We start from the raw sequence: 17,730 nt of genomic DNA on the forward strand, positions 1-17,730 counted from the left end.
ATTGCATTTTCCACAGGTTCTGTGTTTGCTCCCTGACTGAGTTTTCTCTCTCTTTGCTTTTATGAAATTCATTTTATTGGTTTGTTCCTGAGTAGCTATAATTAATGATTCAGTTTCTCATTTTTCTCTGTTTATCAGTCTAACAACCTCTTTCTATTAATCAATATCTAGTTATCTGTGTATGTACTCCTATGTTTCTGTAAGTATGTCTCCATCCATGTATGTGTACATCTCTCTATCTTCTTATCTCTCTCTCTCTCTCTCAGGTGTTGCCAAGAAACTATGTATGCCGTGCTAGTGTCACAGAATGTGATGTTCCAGAATACTGCACTGGAGAGACAGGAGTTGTAAGTCCCTATCTACAATAATCTAAAAACCATTGAACTAAGTATTTATTTCTCTGCCAAATGCCTGAGTTCAAATTTTAATTAGGTCAAATTTACCTTTCATCATTCTAGTTTACTAATGAATCAGATGACTCAATGGTGAGAGGTGAATCTGGAATGTCGTACTGGTATTTGTAAGTTAGCTTACTTAAGCCCTTCATTCCCTGTGGAGTATAGGCCATCAGTGACTTTGCTGCAGGGTTTTTTATTTTAGCCTGTACTAAGACCTCCCTTTTTTTCTTTTTTTTTTTTTTGGTAACTTCATATGTTTCCTTGAAGGAAGACCCTTACTCGTGTTGGTTTTCAGCTGTTATCAAAATATAACTTTGCTTTTTCTCTAGGTAGGTGTGTTGTCTCTATGCAAACCCATTTTTACCTCTGGTCCATATTACTCTGGCCTCTATCTTTTGATCTATCTAACATGAGAGGCCTTACATGGAGTTTTCACTCTGCTAGTATAGCTCTCAAGGTAACTGAAGCGCACACACTATCACAGCACAACAAGCACTGGTAACTTGTGGTGGTTTTGATGTGAAGCCAACATGATATCAACTTGGCTAGCATTGGCTCTCAAAAACATTTATACAAAAACCAAAGAGAAATCCTTCTTTTCCTTGTTGCTCACCTTTATTTTCTCTTTATTCTGCAGTGTCCTGCTGACAACAGCCTCCGAGATGGTGAACCATGTGCTAATAACACTGGCTATTGCTACAAAGGAAAATGTCCAACAAAGGAGAAACAGTGTCAAGCAATATGGGGACAAAGTAAGTAATTTACCAACATTCCTGTAGAACTTTATTTTCTACTCTTTGTTTATCTTGATAGTTTTGATATGTTGTATTAAAGCAGTGTCACTGTTTACATTTGCCACTAAATCATATCCAACTGTGGAACGGTTTATCTTGCATAGGACCAGGAGAATAAGTAGCCCACAGTATTCATACAGGCTGAGATCAGCACCACTTCTTATTCCACAGCTTCTTTCCATTTGGATTTCCTGGCACTTCTTTACCTGAATGTCATCATCCATATGTAGGTATGCGTTGACATGCACGCACACACACAAACAAACAAACATATTCATTGAATTGCATTCAAGAAATGCAAGGAAAGTGCACAATACATGTTGATCTCACCTGAATATCACAGTGGCCTCTAACTCAAGTCATGAGTTAAACACTGTTTCAATAACTATCTTTGATTTCAATAACTGTTTGATTTTTTTTCACTGTACAAATTCCATCATCCCACCACCAGTTTGCCATCACCCCTTCCTTTCTTATTCATATGTTGTGATGGAGAAAAACACAAGAGTATTGATTATAGTAGATATTTTCTTCAAATAATAAAAATTCATATTCTCATTAATCATTTGACATGTGTATAACCAAATTTACAACAGATGAAGAAATTCCATTCTGTTCAATGTTTCAGATGCTACTGGGGGTGATTATCGATGTTTTGACCAGTTCAATCCAACCGGCAACTTTAATGGACACTGTGGCAGAGACAGTCTCACAGGACGTTTTGCTAAGTGTGAACCAGAGTGAGCATTCATTTTTTTTTTAATCTATTTTCCAATTTTTTTTTCTTCAACTTTTTTAAAGTTGATATTTGGTACACACGTGTGTGTGTGTATGTTGCGAGGAAGGCAGGGTACTTTTTAGCCCCAATAATAGCAAAGGATAATTCAGTTGAAAAATATCAACATGTTGTTAGTTTTCTTGTAGTGTGTGTCTAATGTTTGTACACTCTTCTGCAGGAATGTCCAATGTGGTTTGCTGCATTGTGCCGGAGGTTATCAACGCCCTGTACATAAACCAAAGAAAGCTTTCGCCCAGACAACTGTCGTCTCAGATAATATGCAGTTTGAATGCAAGTAAGTAACATCAATACATTAATATATACATAACATCATTAGTCTATCATCTACGTCAGTTTTCTTATTTAACCCTTTGACCGTGTGTATTCACATATCCAGTTGACTCTATCTATTTACTTATTTAACTTTCTATCTTCCTGTTTATATATTGATTTATCTTGGTATATATCCAACCATCCAGTGATACAATGAGTTTATATTTCACTGCATATTTAAGAGTGTGTATATTGTGTGTTTATGTAGAAGTGTGTGAAGACGTGTGGCTTAGTGGTTAGGATATTTGGCTTGCGATCGTAGGGTTGCAAGTTCAGTTCCTGGTGGCATGTTGTGTCCTTGAGCAAGGCACTTTATTTCACGTTACTCCAGTCCACTCAGCTGCCAAAAATGAGTTGTACCTGTATTTCAAAGGGGCCAACCTTGTCACACTCTGTGTCGTGCTGAATCTCTCTGAGAAGTATGTGAGGGGGTACATGTGTGTGTGTGGAGTGCTCAGCCACTTGCACATTAATCTCATGAGTAAGCTGTTCCATTGATCGGATCAACCGGAACCCTCGTCGTTGCAAGCAACAGAGTGCCAATATTAGTTAAAAATTTCCTGTATCTATGTGCCCTGGAAACTTTCCTCTGCCTGTACTATGGATGCTGAGCACCTTTGATTGTTCTTTTCTACTCTAGGCACAAGGCCCTCAATTTTAGGGGAAGGGGCCAGTCGATTAGATCAACCCCAGTACACAACTGGTACTTAATTCATTGACTCCGAAAGGATAAAAGGCAAAGTCGACCTTGGTAGAATTTGAACTCAGAATGTAAAGACATAAGAAATACCACTAAGCATTTCACCCGGAGTGAGTGAGTGAGTGAAATATCTCCCATAACTCATGTAGTTCCATCCTCTAAGTAGTGTATCAATGCTAGAGACAATGTTCTCTTCTCTCATTCTTTCAATTTTGAATTTCATTAATAAGTTTTTCGTTTGTTTTGTTTTTATTGAAATTTTTTTTATTTTTGAGGGTGGGGTATTCTTTTCTTTATTTTCAAACTTTCTTTATTTTCCATCTTCAGGATTTCATATTTTCTCTATGACTCTGACACTGACTCAGATGGGTAAATAATTTTCTGTGGCATGTATATATATATATATATATATATATATATATATATATATATATAATCCACAATTTTTGTTTCCATTTTCTTTATTTTCTAGTTGCTGCCGTTTCACTCTAGTTGTCTCCCTTGTACAGAAAGGGGCCACCCAACCCTCAGTTCTTTTTTTTCACTTATCTCCACTTCCCCATGCAATGCTTTCACAGTGGTGGATCGCCTAAACATCATCACCTAATCCTGAGCTGTTCATCACAATGAGTGAGTGAGTGAGTGAGTGTCTGTGTTTGCAAGAGATTGTAGCACTGCACTGATTCCGCCTGGCTGGCCACATTCTCTCTCTCAAGCCAATCTACAGTGCCTGAAAACAGTCACGAATCAGACAGCATCTGTCTGTAGGTATAAAAGATCACTTGGCAGCAGACATTTCAAGGTGATCTGACAGTCAACAGTCAACATTACATGGAATGAATTTGCAAGATCAGCGGCCAACCAGGTTTCTCTGTAGCTTTCGCTACAAAACTGAACCCTATTTTTCACTCCACTTTCATCCCTTCTTTTTACCTTCATGCTTTGCATTTCACAGATGACGACAGGTCCCACCTTTAGCTATTCACCTGTGCAAGAAGAGTAAATTCTGTGCTGCCCTGTCTTGTCAGTTTTGATTTTCGCTTCAGCCAGGAGAATTATCAATTTCACACCACTCTGCACTAAATTCACATCTCTCCTTCTCACTGTCGTATTAGCTAAACATGTCTAAGAAGAGTTAGTTGACACCTCTGTGGTGATAATACCATGTTATATATAAAAACAGTTTAGCATTAAACTCAAGAATTACTTATAATCAATTATGTTCCAACTGTAACAATCCCATCTTATAAACTTTGGACTACATTATCGAATTTACTCTTTTTTTTTTTTTTAAAGATAGTAATAGGTTAAAATTTGAGGGTGATTTGGTTACTATTTCTAGCAGGTTGACTAATCTCCTTTTCCATGGATTGTGACATTTTTATTTCACTAAAACTGAAATGGCACACTATATAAATTTCTCTTTTTAAAAATGAAATGGAACATATTTGGGCTCTCATGTGACGTAAACATACACAGACAATACGGGCAATTAGGGTTTAATTTTAATCTGCAAATGTGAAAGGTGAGAAGTAAAATACTCCAACCATAGACAATTTCATGATACAGCTGTGTAATTTTGAAACTTTAAATACCAAAATTACTCAGAGCCAGAAACAGCTCTGCAACAAGTATCAAGATGAAGTTATTTAACCTACACACAGACTATAGTTTTCTTTAAATATGCTTGTATATCTATGTGCATACATAGGGTGTGTATGCGCCATAGACACATGGTCAAGTGGTTAAGAAATTTGTTTCCCAGTCAGGCAGTTCCAGGTTTGATCCAACTCAAGGATATTTTGGTCAAGTTTCAGTTATCATAACCTCTGGTTGACCCAAGACTGTCCTAAATTTCGTGTCTGTTATGGATTAGGGCCATATGGGTTAGAATCTCAACACTGCATTAGTCGTTGTGTTGAGCAAACAACTTGGACCATTGTTTGCAAGATCCATTGATATGCAAATATCTGTGTGCTTCTTTAAAGCAAAATATATGTTGTCTGTCAACAGATGTTACTACTCGTACTGTATGGAAGACTGGTTCGTAATACAAAAGGAACATAAAATTGCAGTAAATATAAACTGCATTTCAACACTTTGAAACAACTATCATTTAACTCAATCACAACTGAAAAATAGGGAAAATAGCTAGTCATACATTTGACATGGAGACACATCTTTCTCGTTTCTGTTACATAATCATAAAAAGTAAAACGTTAATGTCTGAAAAATAAAAGATAAATTTTTTTTCTATATGCATGTGATTAGCATTTATTTGAATGTATTTTGTTCACTCTTAACTATTGAAACGACCAATAAATAAAAGAAATTGGTTTGCTTTGTATATATGTGTGTGTGTATATTGTTCTATAACAATGTCTTTGTATAACTGATATACATTTTCGTATAAACCATAGTTCACTTAGTGTTGAACTGAGTTAAGCTTTCTATTTCATATCCAAAACCACAGATTATTTTCAAACTTTTGTAAAACAAGAAATATTTTGCTTAATCAGTGAGAAGGAGTCTGGACGTCCTGACTGCAGCAGACCAGAACAGGCCATAAGCAATCAAACAAGAAATATTATTAAAAATAGTGACACCTAATTCTTTGGTGGTTTGGAATGGAGAGGAATGACAGTAGAGATGCAAAAAGGAAATTGAAGAACTGTAAAGGACTAAAGACCATGTTTCAAATATACAACAGAAAGTTATTCTCTCAAGTTTTTTCCCCAAATATTTAGTATTGTTATTGAAAGTTTGCTCTCATTTCTTCCTTTTATTTCAGGATAATGCATGGGCCTACTAGTTTGGACCTTCCAAATAGGGGTCTTGTTCAAGATGGTGCAAAATGTGGGGAAGGCCGTATCTGTCTGAATAAACTATGCACTTCTTTCTCAGAACTCAAGAGTGTCCCTTGCCCTGGGGAAGACATAGGTCAACCTTGTTCAGGAAATGGGGTAAGTCATGGAAATTCTTTTTAATTCAATGTGTGTGTGCACGTGCACATATTTTTAGAGTTGATTTAATCAACTATATCCCTTCCAAAAACATGTAGCAGGTTTTCTTGAGTTGAAAAACTAATGGGTAGTTCTATCTTAAGGGCTAGTTTAAGGGCTCAATACTCATCTGTGTATGCTGTCAATAAATAAATTCTACAGGTCCCAATGCATTTCTTCATAATAAACTTCTGATATTATAATCAATGGAATTTAGTTCATTAACTGATCGATAAGTTAAAGCTGATACTACAAAAGTATTGATGGTACAGGTATTGTTGTTGCTGCTGATGAGGAAACGTTTTAATATTTTTATTATGACTCTGTTAAGGTATTTTTTCTCATTCTTGATGGGACACCTTTTACACATAAACTGTTTTTTTCTTATCTATGCCTAAGTATTTGTAGAGTGTAGAACTGTCCAGCTCCTATATTACCTCCACTTAGTGGAATTCCAAATCATTTAGTCTGCATCATTTTATTGTCAGACTCTTAAATTTCTTAAAATGTCTTTGCCAAACTGCAAGAAAATATCAAGGTATCATCTATGAAGCCAAGGACCATTTGTCATAAACAAGTTTAGGTCATCCATAAAGAGAAGATGGTGGGTGAACCTGGTCCTCTTTCTTCCTTTAGGTTTTCAAATTGGCTTTTTCATGGGCCAACTTAAGGGTAACAAACATAGGATTAAAGACCAGAAATATTGTTCCCTTGGAATATCTTGAATATTCTTGTGAGGTTGGATCTAACAGTCATGGTGTTCTTGGTTTCTGTAAAAACTGTCTGCAACTGCTTCACTGCTTTTATAAAGTTTACCATATCATCATCATCAAATTGAAGCACTTCCAATATTTTGCTCAGTCAGTTATGAGTTGTTTTCAATCCAAGTCTATGACAATCTTCCTTTTTTTTCTCTTCACATCATCCAGTACCCATATTGTTACACACTGTAAAGTGGGTGGCACTAAGAAGGGCATCCAACCTTAAAAGTTATGTCAAAGCAGGCACTGGAGCATAATGCAATCCTTGGGCCCCTCAGATCTTGTCAAACTGTCCAGCCTATGCCAGCATGGAATATGGACATTAAATGACAGTGATGATGATGACTTATTTTTCTTTTTTTTTTTATTATTCCAGGTATGCACCACATTCTCAACTTGTTTCTGTGATGCTGGTTGGGGAGGGGAACTATGTGATGAGGTGGTCAACAAAACCACTTTCTTGCAAATCAGTGCAACAACTGTGTCCCAAAATTCCTCTTTTCAATCAAATCTACCCACTACACCTGCTTCAGCTATGTCTACAGTAACAGGACCACTCCAAGCTGTAATTAAAGGTAAGTAGACAGGTCTCTAGTATTAACATCTTGGTCCCAGCTGGTATTTATCCTGCAGGTCTATTGTGATCAAATAGATCTATTATCAAAAGTAATCCAGATATGACCATCATGTCTTTTTGGGAGTATGTAAGACTTCATTATTTAATATATTTCTTTCAAGACAGTACTGTGTCATTTGTGGGAGATGTGGTTGTTATTTCTGGTGACCACATGGAGACTTCTGATCTCAACAGTATGTTGTTTAGCTACAAGTTAACCCTGATTAGGTAGAATTATGATGGAAGATATTACAACTGTAACCATCCTGCCTTTTTAGCAGTATGTAGACTGTAATATCTAAAGTGTGCCATCTTTTTTTTAAGGTGGTAGGATGTTATTTAAAAGATATGTGACTGCTATTTCTAACAGCCCAAGGAGGCTTCTTTGTTGGCCTGAAAGCAGTTTGTAAACTGTTGGCAGGTAAAATAGATTTGTAGTCATTGTTGGGGATTATTTATGTTATGGCCATGATTGTGTTGTAAGTCAATCTAAATTAATTAGCAACGGTACTAATGATAATAATAATAAACAACCCTTATTCAGGGACCTTTTGAATGGGATGGGCTACTCGACCTGAAGAAAATTCTAACTGGGCCCCCACCTGCAAGGTCATGTGCTGGTTATCTGTGCCTGGTGTACCCTTATCAGACGGGTAGTCATGATGGATATACTAGGTTTCGTATATTTTACCCCAGTGTCACTTTGATGGCATGCACTGCTCTCTCACTCAATAATAATAATAAAGGTTTCGAATTTTGGCATGTGGGCAGCAACTTTAAGGGAGGAGGGGGTAATTCAATTACATTGCCCAACTCCCACCCCCAAGTGCTCAACAGGTACTTATTTCATTGACTTTGAAAGGAAGGAATTCGAGGTTAGCCTCAGTGGAATTTGAACTCGGAACAAAAACAGGGAGGAAAAGCAGCTAAGCACTTTGTTTGGCACGCTAATGATTCTACCAGCTCCTCCTCTTTGTGTGTGTGTGTGTGTATTTATGCACATACAGACACACACACTTGAATCCTCTTGGGTTGCTGTACATAAAGTTTCTCTTGCATGGATGATAGAATAAATTTACAGCTAAACGCAATGAAGTGCTCTTCTGAGTCCCTACTTTTGTAGTTTTGAAAATTAATGCCTGATGCTAGATCTATTCATATTTATATATTCCTAACTTTCACTTTTCCTTTTTAGCCGAATCAGCGGAATTTAACACAGTCTGGCTGATCATCATCCTGATCTCCGTGGTTGGAGGGCTTGTTTTTCTCATGGCCATCACTATGTTCTGTTATCGGTAATTATTGATCTGTTGATTCATCTCTCAATCTGCATCATTTTTCTTTGTTGTTTCCTTCAGCCATTTCATGTCATGGGACTAACTAGATTCTGATTTTCATTGTCACTTATATATTTATACACACCTACACCCATTTCCATGTGTAGACACCCTCCCATACATGCACACCCCATCCTTTCTTCCTAAGTCTTTCCCATTGAACTTCACTCCCACCTGGCCCCTAAATCCTTTTATTTTTTTTCCTTTTCTTTCTCACCACCTTTCCTCTTTATTTTCCTTATTTGTGATGAAGGACTAGTGTCTGAAATGCTAGGGATTTTTTCCTTGTCCCCCTGCCCCCCACTATCACTTGACAACCGATGCAGGTGTGTTTATGTCCTCATAACTTAGCGGTTCAGCCAAAGAGACAGATAGAATAAGTACTAGGCTTACAAAGAATAAGTCCTGGGGGGCGATTTGCTCGACAAAAGACGGTGCTCCTGCATGGCCACAGTCAAATGATTGAAACAAATAAAGAGTAAGAATACCTTTGTTAAAACCTGCCCCTCTCATCTTGTCTTTTGCTCTTTATCACATATATAAATTTTTTGCTTGTTTAGACGAAGAAGTCCTCAAAAGTTGCCAACTACCGGTAAGATGGGGTTCCTGGCCAATCACAGTGGGAAAAAATCCAACCTTTCAGGACCAAGTGTTGGTCCGAAACAGTCAAGAATTATCAGTTTTGGGTCTCTGCCATCTTACAGGTAATTATATTCAATTATTTGAAATATGTTTAATCTTCTGCAGATCCAACATTGGAATCTTATCAGCTGTTGTCGTCTAATCCCAAATCCTCTCTAATCACACAAACCAATGATCAAATACATTCCTGCCATGGTCATCCCATCCACTCTAAACTCAGGACCACATTATCTTGTGTGTTCCATTCTAGTAAGATAGGGAGAGGTGGAATGACTGCAAAAAGGGTTGTTTTTTTTTTCATTAGTCTACCAGTTTTAAAATTGTCAGTCTCATACGTACACAACAAAATGTCTGTAACAGGTTTAAACTGACAATCTAAGAACACATAGACCTGCCTAATGCTTTATCTGCTCAGGATTGAACTGGCATGAAATGGCAATCTATAAGCTGCCTAGTCTTGGTTTGAACTGTTGATCTATGATCCAGTACTCCTGGCTTGAACTAATGTTCAGCTCCCCCATATGACCCTTGGATGGCATTTGCTGACAGTTCACACTGTTGCAAGCATTCTAACGATAACCTTCTCCCTTCGTCTTACCAGTCTCAAAGACCCTGCAAATGTTCATAAACACTCTACATTATTCTCTAAGCCATAAAACATAATTCAATAGGTGCAGGCATGGCTATGTGGTTAAGAAGCTTGGTTGGCAACCACATACTTGTGAGTTCAATCTCAGCACTTTGGGAAAGCGTCTTCAATTATAACTTCAGGCTTTGTGAGTAGATTTGTGAGACAAAAAAGGGAGCAAGCTTGTCATACACACACTCATTTATGTATGTTTGCTTATCTTAATATAACATGCTAATAGCAAATAAATGTCACAACTTGGAATCAGGGGAATGTTGAAGACAGGAAGCTGTAGAAAATCTGCCTCAACAAACTCCATCTGACCCAAGCAAGCATGGGAAAGCAAATGTTAAAATGAAGATGATGAGATCTCTCTATTTATATATAACAGTCAGTATTTGTAGAGCTGCCAATTATTAGTCACCAGTAAGACTAATGAATATGGTGAATAATGAATAAATAATGACCCTTGAGATATTTCTTCACAGAACTGGCTTCAGTATCTACTGTACAGTTGACCTTTTCGTTATTTATTATTTATTTATTTACTTTTCACATTTGACTAACAAGTTGTTAGAAATATGAAGAATTAATAAAGTAACTGTTTTTTTTTTTTATATAAAGAATTTGTTCGGGTGTCTTTGTTGATTGAGAGACTGATGGAATATGAATTGCTGGAACACTAGAAGAGGAATTTTTAAAACAGAAAAAGAATTAAGGCAAGACATCATTGCCATAGTTGTGGTGGTGGTGGTGGTGGTGGTGTGATCCAGTTGAACTATGATACAAAAAGTATTACCAGCTGTGTATGACCATGCCATCCTTTTTCAGTAATGTTGTATCTAGGACTACACTAACCAATGTGTCCTTCATTTTTTTCAAGGAAATAGAATGATATTAGAGGGAGATTTGGCTGCTATTTTTAGCAGGCCAGGTAGAAAATATGAAATAATGCATTTATAAATAACTGTTCTTTATCTCATCATCAGCTGGAATAAATTTTTTCACCTTGTGCCAACAAGGAGGCTTCTGTGTTGTTGTTTGACCAGCTAGAAATAACAGCCAAATCACCCCCAAATTGCATCCAACCATCTTAAATGAATAAGGATACGTTTGATAATATAGTTCCTGTAATACAAAAAGACAAACTGGTCATGGCTGAAATGCTTTTGATAGTAGGAGGCTATTGTATCAGATGTCCCCTAGAGCTAAAACAACAATTCTCTTCACCTTTCCAATATCTGCTTGTTTTTTTTTATGGTTTTGGAGTTATTTCTTAACTTTCTTACTCAGACTCTTCATTACTGCTCACAATGATAATTCATGACTGTTATTTCTATTTTCTGTCAGGGCTGAGAAACTCTTTGGTAAGAAAAAGAAGAAACGCACATCCAGTGAAGAGGAAAGTGACATCGGTGAGTTACCCCCGCCACCGATCATTATCATGTCCCCTGAGAGTGCTAAGCCACCTGAGAGGGGCATTCTAAAGCACTCCCGTCGCCTAGACAGCCGGCACCCACCTACAGACTACAGCACCTACGTCCGTACAACTGGTTACACTTGCGGAGAAGATGACGCCGATGATGTGGAAGGGCGGGAGGTGCAGGAGATCTTGGGTGAAGACGAGGAATCCCAAGTTGCTGCCCAGCATCATCACCACCACCACCACCACCACAACAGCAAAGAGGCGGTTGGTTCCGACCCTTCCAGTCGCCTGCTCGACCTTGCCAGCTTCCGTTTGAACCTTCCCCCACCGCCGAGCGAGCCGCCTGATAACAGTCCCCTCTCACCATTCTCACACTGGCAGGTCCATGACCCTTACCGCTACAAGACCAGTAGCTTAAACAGCCGTGGTTCACCTCGTTCAAAGATCATACGCATAAAAAATATTGATGAACTGATGCGTGAAATTGACCGCCAAACCATTGATTTGTCCCCGTCTCCTGAGACTCCTCACCTACCGCTCATCTCGCCGGTCAACTCCATCATCAGTAGCGAGAATAGTTCTGGTAGTCATTGCCAAAACCATGACATGTCATGTTTGTTGAACAATCTGAAACTAAAGGACATGTCAAAGGGTTTCACAGAGCAGTCCATCCAGGTAAATATCCACATAAACCACACATTTATGCTTTATTTCTTTAGGACATTATTGTAGTTGATGTTTAGCCTAATCAATAAATCTTCCAGGCGTGACCACCCTCTCTTTTTAGGCCTACCTAAGATTATGTTCATTGTCTAATGGATGTTCCTTTTTCTTTTCTTTTTTTTTTTTTTTGTATGATAAGTCGAGTGATCAGAAAGAAGCTCTCTTCACTGAAGAGGATCACAGAGGTGATTGTCTAGGATATGCTTCTAATCTCTCTCGCTATATATATTTATATATCATGTCTCTGTTATATATACGGATACTGTAATGATGTCTGTTGATATTATTAAAGTGCGACACAAGAACTTAGTGGTGTAACAATGTACGTTGCAGTGTATATTTCTTACATCCTTCTATGTTCTAAATTCAAATTCCATCAAATTCCACCCCCACTGCCATTCTGGTTTCATTCAATCAACATCACTCCCTTCCCTTTACAATGTTTTTGTGTTAATGTAAGAAAACATTATTGAAACAAATTGGTAGTGGAAATGATTATCTGTTTTTTGTCTATGTACATAGCTATTGATAACGCTAAGGCAGTTAGATATCTGCCTGTCGATCAATCCATCAATTTGATATGTCTACTGATCCGAATATTTCCCTGATTTGAATGTGTGTAGTTGTGTACATACACGAACACACATACACAAAGTATCGACCTCATCATCATTTAACCTCCATTTTCCATGCTGGCATGGGTTGGATGGTTTAACTTAGGTCCAGAAAGCCAGGAGGCCGCACCAGGCTCCAATCTGATCTGGCAATGTTTCTGAAGCTGGATGCCCTTCCTAACGCCAACTACTCCGAGAGTTTAGTGAGTACTTTTTATGTGCCACCGGCATGGGAATCAGTTAGGGGGTTGGTAGTATATACACTACTCTTATTACTTTCATCCCAATTTCTGTCTCCTTACATATTTCTACACTAACTTTTTTCCCATTTTTGTTTCAGGTGGACAGTGAGTGTGACTGTTCCCTATTGAAGGACAGTGTCTCCAATGAATCGGAACTCTGTGACATCCTACCAATGAGCCCCACCAAAATAAACAGCATTCTGCATTACACACACTCAGTGCCGGTCGCTGATGGTGACTTTTCATCGACCTGTGGCACCGTCAACTCCCGCGGCTTTGATAAAAGCTCCGGCTACGAGAGCGAGCGTGATGGGGAGCGTTCTAGTATTGAGGACGGCCCACGATCACGGTCGAGATCCCACTCTCGTTCTCAGTCCGGATCACCTCCTTGCTATAGTTCTGTCATACGAACAGGTCCAAATCAGATTCGGCTGGTTCCAGCCAATCAGAACCAGAAACCTATGGATGACACAAGCATTGGAGGTATCAGCAGCTGTGGCGGAGCAGGTGAAGAGCAACTGCAGAAAATCCTTGATGGGTTGCCACGAATTGAGGCCAGCACTTATGAACGCAGCCCCATCTGCACAGGATGTAGCATACCTGGCAGCTTGTCACCGGCAGGGAGCGGATCCATACCAAGCCCACGGCCTTTAGGCAAGAAGTGTGAGGACAGCTGCGGCCCCTGCATCGATCGCAGTTTGGAAGAGATCTCACAGAACTTCAACAGTGAAAGCCCTAAACTGACACCACCAAACAGCAAAGTGAAACCAAAGCTGAACACATCCCTCAGCTTCCGAAATCGTCGACCAGTTAGCCTGGGCGTAATGCAACGGACATTGCAAGCAACGGCAAACTACCAGCAAGCTATGGAGCGCAGTAGGGAAGCTATGGTTGCTGCTGACTCAGGTAGTGCACGCCCATATCCCTCTATGGAGGAAAAAGCTTAAACAATAATATTTACACTTGGTAATAATAATAATAGAGTTACTTATAGGCACAAGAAATAAGATTGAACAGAAACATAAAAACCAGGACAAGTACACACACACACACACACACAGAGCTTAGAAAAATTGAAGCAATCAATAGTTAGACGTACACTGAACACACATACACGCATACCTTAACTGGGAAATCTCAACAACAAATGATAAGCCTAGTCTACTTGAATCTATTGCTGGGGGTTGGCCAACTAACATCTATTAGCAAAGTAGCTCAAGTGACCCTTTTTTTTTTTTTTGCTTTTTTTTCATCACTTGGATGAATAATTAATTTAATAAACCAAATAAGAATAATGATAATAGCTTAGAAATACTGACAAAATACTAAAGTAAAAGACTATGATAAAGAAGCCAAGCCAAAGAGTATCTTTGTAATGTAAAATCTCTTTGTCGTGCCACCATCAAATGATTCGGCAATGAACCACAAATTGAAATCAAAAAAACAAAAAAAAGAATTATTTTATATTTTGTAAAATTCCTTTTTTTTAAAAAAAAATTTTTTTTTCATATTTTGTATATTATATATATATTTTTTAATTTTGTTTCATTTTAATTTCGTGTTTTCTTGTTTTATTTGCATTTAAAAAGAATTCTTGTATTCTTTAATATCTGTTGTCATGTAACTGTTTCTCTTTCTCTCTACCCCCTCTCATACACAATGCATAGTACACACACACACACATATATATATAAACATGTATGCACAGCTCATGTACATACATATATAAACAATTATTCACGTGTAGTTATGTGTGTGAGGTGGATGACTTTGAAATCACTGATTACCATTTAAATCACTGATTACCATTTAAATCACTTAGTCATCCATCAGATTATTGAGAACTGTCAGTAATTCAGGGCCCAGTTTTATCCTGACATGTATCAATATACAAGAAGTAGTTGTTGAAGTTATAACAGTACAGACAGCAACACACTGGGCAAGAGAGACACTCTTTCTTACACAATTTTAAATCTTGGATCCTTAATTTTGGCCCTCGTCTTAAATCTGTATCATATTGCTACACGATATGAATATCTAGAAATAGGTGTATAATTTGGAGAAAGAGGGGATGTTAGCTTATATATCTCTATCTCCATCAAAGAGAATTTGGAATCTGACTGAAAGCTGTAGACATACACTGGTGTCACATACATTTGTGTGACACCCTGGTATTTTGATTTCTCTCTCTCACACACACACACACACACACAGAGTAAGCATTCATATATGTGTGTGTGTGTGTGTGTGTGTGTGTCTAGTAATGCCTTTGTCAGCTGAATTTGAGTATTTACACCTGGAAAGTTCCAAGTGTAAGGCTGGGTATATATATATGTATGTATGTGTGTTTGTTTGTGTGTGTGTGTATATATATATATATATATATAAACTCATGCAGATATGTATACATGTACATATGTAATGCCTATAAAGTGTGTGTGCTCATTTGCTTATAATTTCCATGTCTACGAGCATATATCTGTGTGATCCTACGCATATAGACACCAGACACATAAACATCTTGATTACAACAATATCTGGACATGTACAGAAGATTTGCCCTGGCAACAATTGTACCATTCTCCATTCTCCTATCATCTATTTAAATTTGATTTCTTTCCCCTTTTTCTTTTTTTGTTTTCTCATGTTTCAGTTTTTCAACTCAAATCCTGTTTTTTTCTTTTTTTTTTTTCACCCTCCTGTGAGAGTGGAGAATAACTTTTGCTGTTTTGTATATGTTCTGCCTGATAAGTCACCAAACAATACTGCTGAAGTGCCTAATTCTTACCTCAAATTATCTATTGGCCACTTCACTTGGATATTATTATTTTTGTTGTTGTTGTAAGGGCAGTGGATTGGCAGAATTGTTAGAGTATTGGACAAGATGCTTTGTGGTATTTCTAAAGCTCTTTACATTCTCATTTCAAATCCCTTTTGCCTTCCAGCCTTTCTGGACCAGTAAAAATCAACTCGCCCTACTCCTCAAAATTGCTGGTCGTTCCCTAACTGGGAACAGTAATTATTATTATTATGACATTTCATTTTTATATTTATTTTTTTCGTTTGTATTTCCCTTATGTTTAAAAATAACAAACTTTTATTGCTTCTTTTTTTTTACTTTTCCTCTACCAAAGACAAAACCTGCCCCAATACTTTTCTTTCATATATTATATTAATATCATCATCATCATCGTCACAATCATTTTCACCACCACCACCATTTATATCTCCCATTACACCTCTCGCTTATACAGTTCCTTTATCACAATTTCTTTCCTTTGTATGTGTAATTTCTTCTAGAATTATATTACTATACATGAGTATATTTCCAGACCTATTCTTCGACACACACACACACACACACACACACACACACACTGGGTGGATCTGTTGTTTGACAATGAGGATTCAGTTGTTTGGCAAACAATTACCTCCTCCTAAATTAATGTGTTGGTGGCTGAGTATTCCATAGACACCATCGTACCCTTAATGTAATTCTCAGGTAGAGTCAGCATGCTAGTGTGTGACAAGGCCCTACCTTTCAAATTACGGTTACAGTCCATTTGACAGATTCTTTACAGTTTCCTGCTGCCCAGTTCTATTCACACAGTGTATGGGTCAACCCAAGGCTACACACACACGTCTATGCTAAAAGACATACATATGCATAGATATTATATACATACACCTATTCTTAAACATACACCACAGCCAACATATCTATCCCGAGAAAACCTCAGCTATCTTCTTCATATTTATCTGTACACACACACACACACACACACAGAGTTGACTGTAAGTCTTGTCAGAAATAAAACGAAAATACTCAAATGTATATTAGGGGGGAAATATTTATGAAATATTTATAGCAATGTTTGAACAGCAATAGAGATCAATCATTAGGATTTGAAAAGGTGATGTCAGCTCTCATCTACAAAAGGCAGTGACAAACTGCTGTAGTTAAATATTTCTTCTTCAGTAAGAAACAAAGTCATGAACTGGTAGACAACTAGAAGTACTATAATTTGTGTGTGTGTATGTATGTATATAATATAACCATTTCATCCATTTACATAGTTGCCCCACTTCCAACATATATATAAATTAAATTAATTTTATTTTTCAAATATCATTTAAAAACTCCTTTGTCATTTTTTTTTTAAACCTATGTTTATTAAGGTATAATTTCTAACTCCTTGAGATGTTGATGGAGATATTTATTTAATATGAATAGACCAATATTTGTAGCAATATTGGTATTACCCAACAAAGGAGCTTCTACAAGGTCATTTGACAGGCTAAAAACAGCAGCCAAGAACCAACTGTGAAAAAAAAAGGATATGTAGTGATACATGATGATCACAAGTTCTAAAGGCCTTTGATATTATGTCTGGAATTAAACAACAATAATATCATTATTCTGGATGCATTCATATTTTAAGAAATCATAGAATGGTGAAAATCATTCAAATTTTCACAGTCTACATAATTACATGTGTCTGTTCGCAGATGGGTGATGATCCTACTGCCATTAGTAATATATCAAGTAGAATGAACAGATTCACTTTAACTCAAAGTATCTCAGCTATTTGAAAAGTGAACTATACTTTGTGTTCAAAATGAAAGAGGTCCACCGGATGTATCTTTTCTTGCTAATCCCATAAAAATATATTTTAGAGAAAAAAAAAGTTACGCAGCCTTCAATAATTGCCATTTGTAAATATCTGTCTTACTTG

At 37.3% G+C, this 17,730-nt stretch overlaps 1 protein-coding gene across 2 annotated transcripts in view; it reads left to right on the forward strand.

Moving 5' to 3' along the window:
• The window catches only part of LOC106880640 (disintegrin and metalloproteinase domain-containing protein unc-71), a 274,677-nt gene extending 260,556 nt beyond the window's left edge, over positions 1-14,121 (forward strand). For both annotated transcript variants that reach the window (XM_014930680.2, XM_014930681.2), the window contains 10 exons: positions 267-347; positions 1,036-1,150; positions 1,821-1,932; positions 2,149-2,265; positions 5,795-5,966; positions 7,143-7,341; positions 8,578-8,677; positions 9,280-9,423; positions 11,340-12,090; positions 13,093-14,121. In XM_014930680.2, the coding sequence (XP_014786166.1) occupies positions 267-347; positions 1,036-1,150; positions 1,821-1,932; positions 2,149-2,265; positions 5,795-5,966; positions 7,143-7,341; positions 8,578-8,677; positions 9,280-9,423; positions 11,340-12,090; positions 13,093-13,941 (2,640 nt within the window). In that variant the 3' untranslated portion in view covers positions 13,942-14,121. The remainder of the gene's footprint in view (positions 1-266; positions 348-1,035; positions 1,151-1,820; positions 1,933-2,148; positions 2,266-5,794; positions 5,967-7,142; positions 7,342-8,577; positions 8,678-9,279; positions 9,424-11,339; positions 12,091-13,092) is intronic.
• Positions 14,122-17,730: the final 3,609 nt, after the last annotated feature.

Source organism: Octopus bimaculoides, chromosome 9 (assembly GCF_001194135.2).
Source record: "Octopus bimaculoides isolate UCB-OBI-ISO-001 chromosome 9, ASM119413v2, whole genome shotgun sequence".
Classification (NCBI taxonomy): Eukaryota; Metazoa; Mollusca; class Cephalopoda; order Octopoda; family Octopodidae; genus Octopus; species Octopus bimaculoides.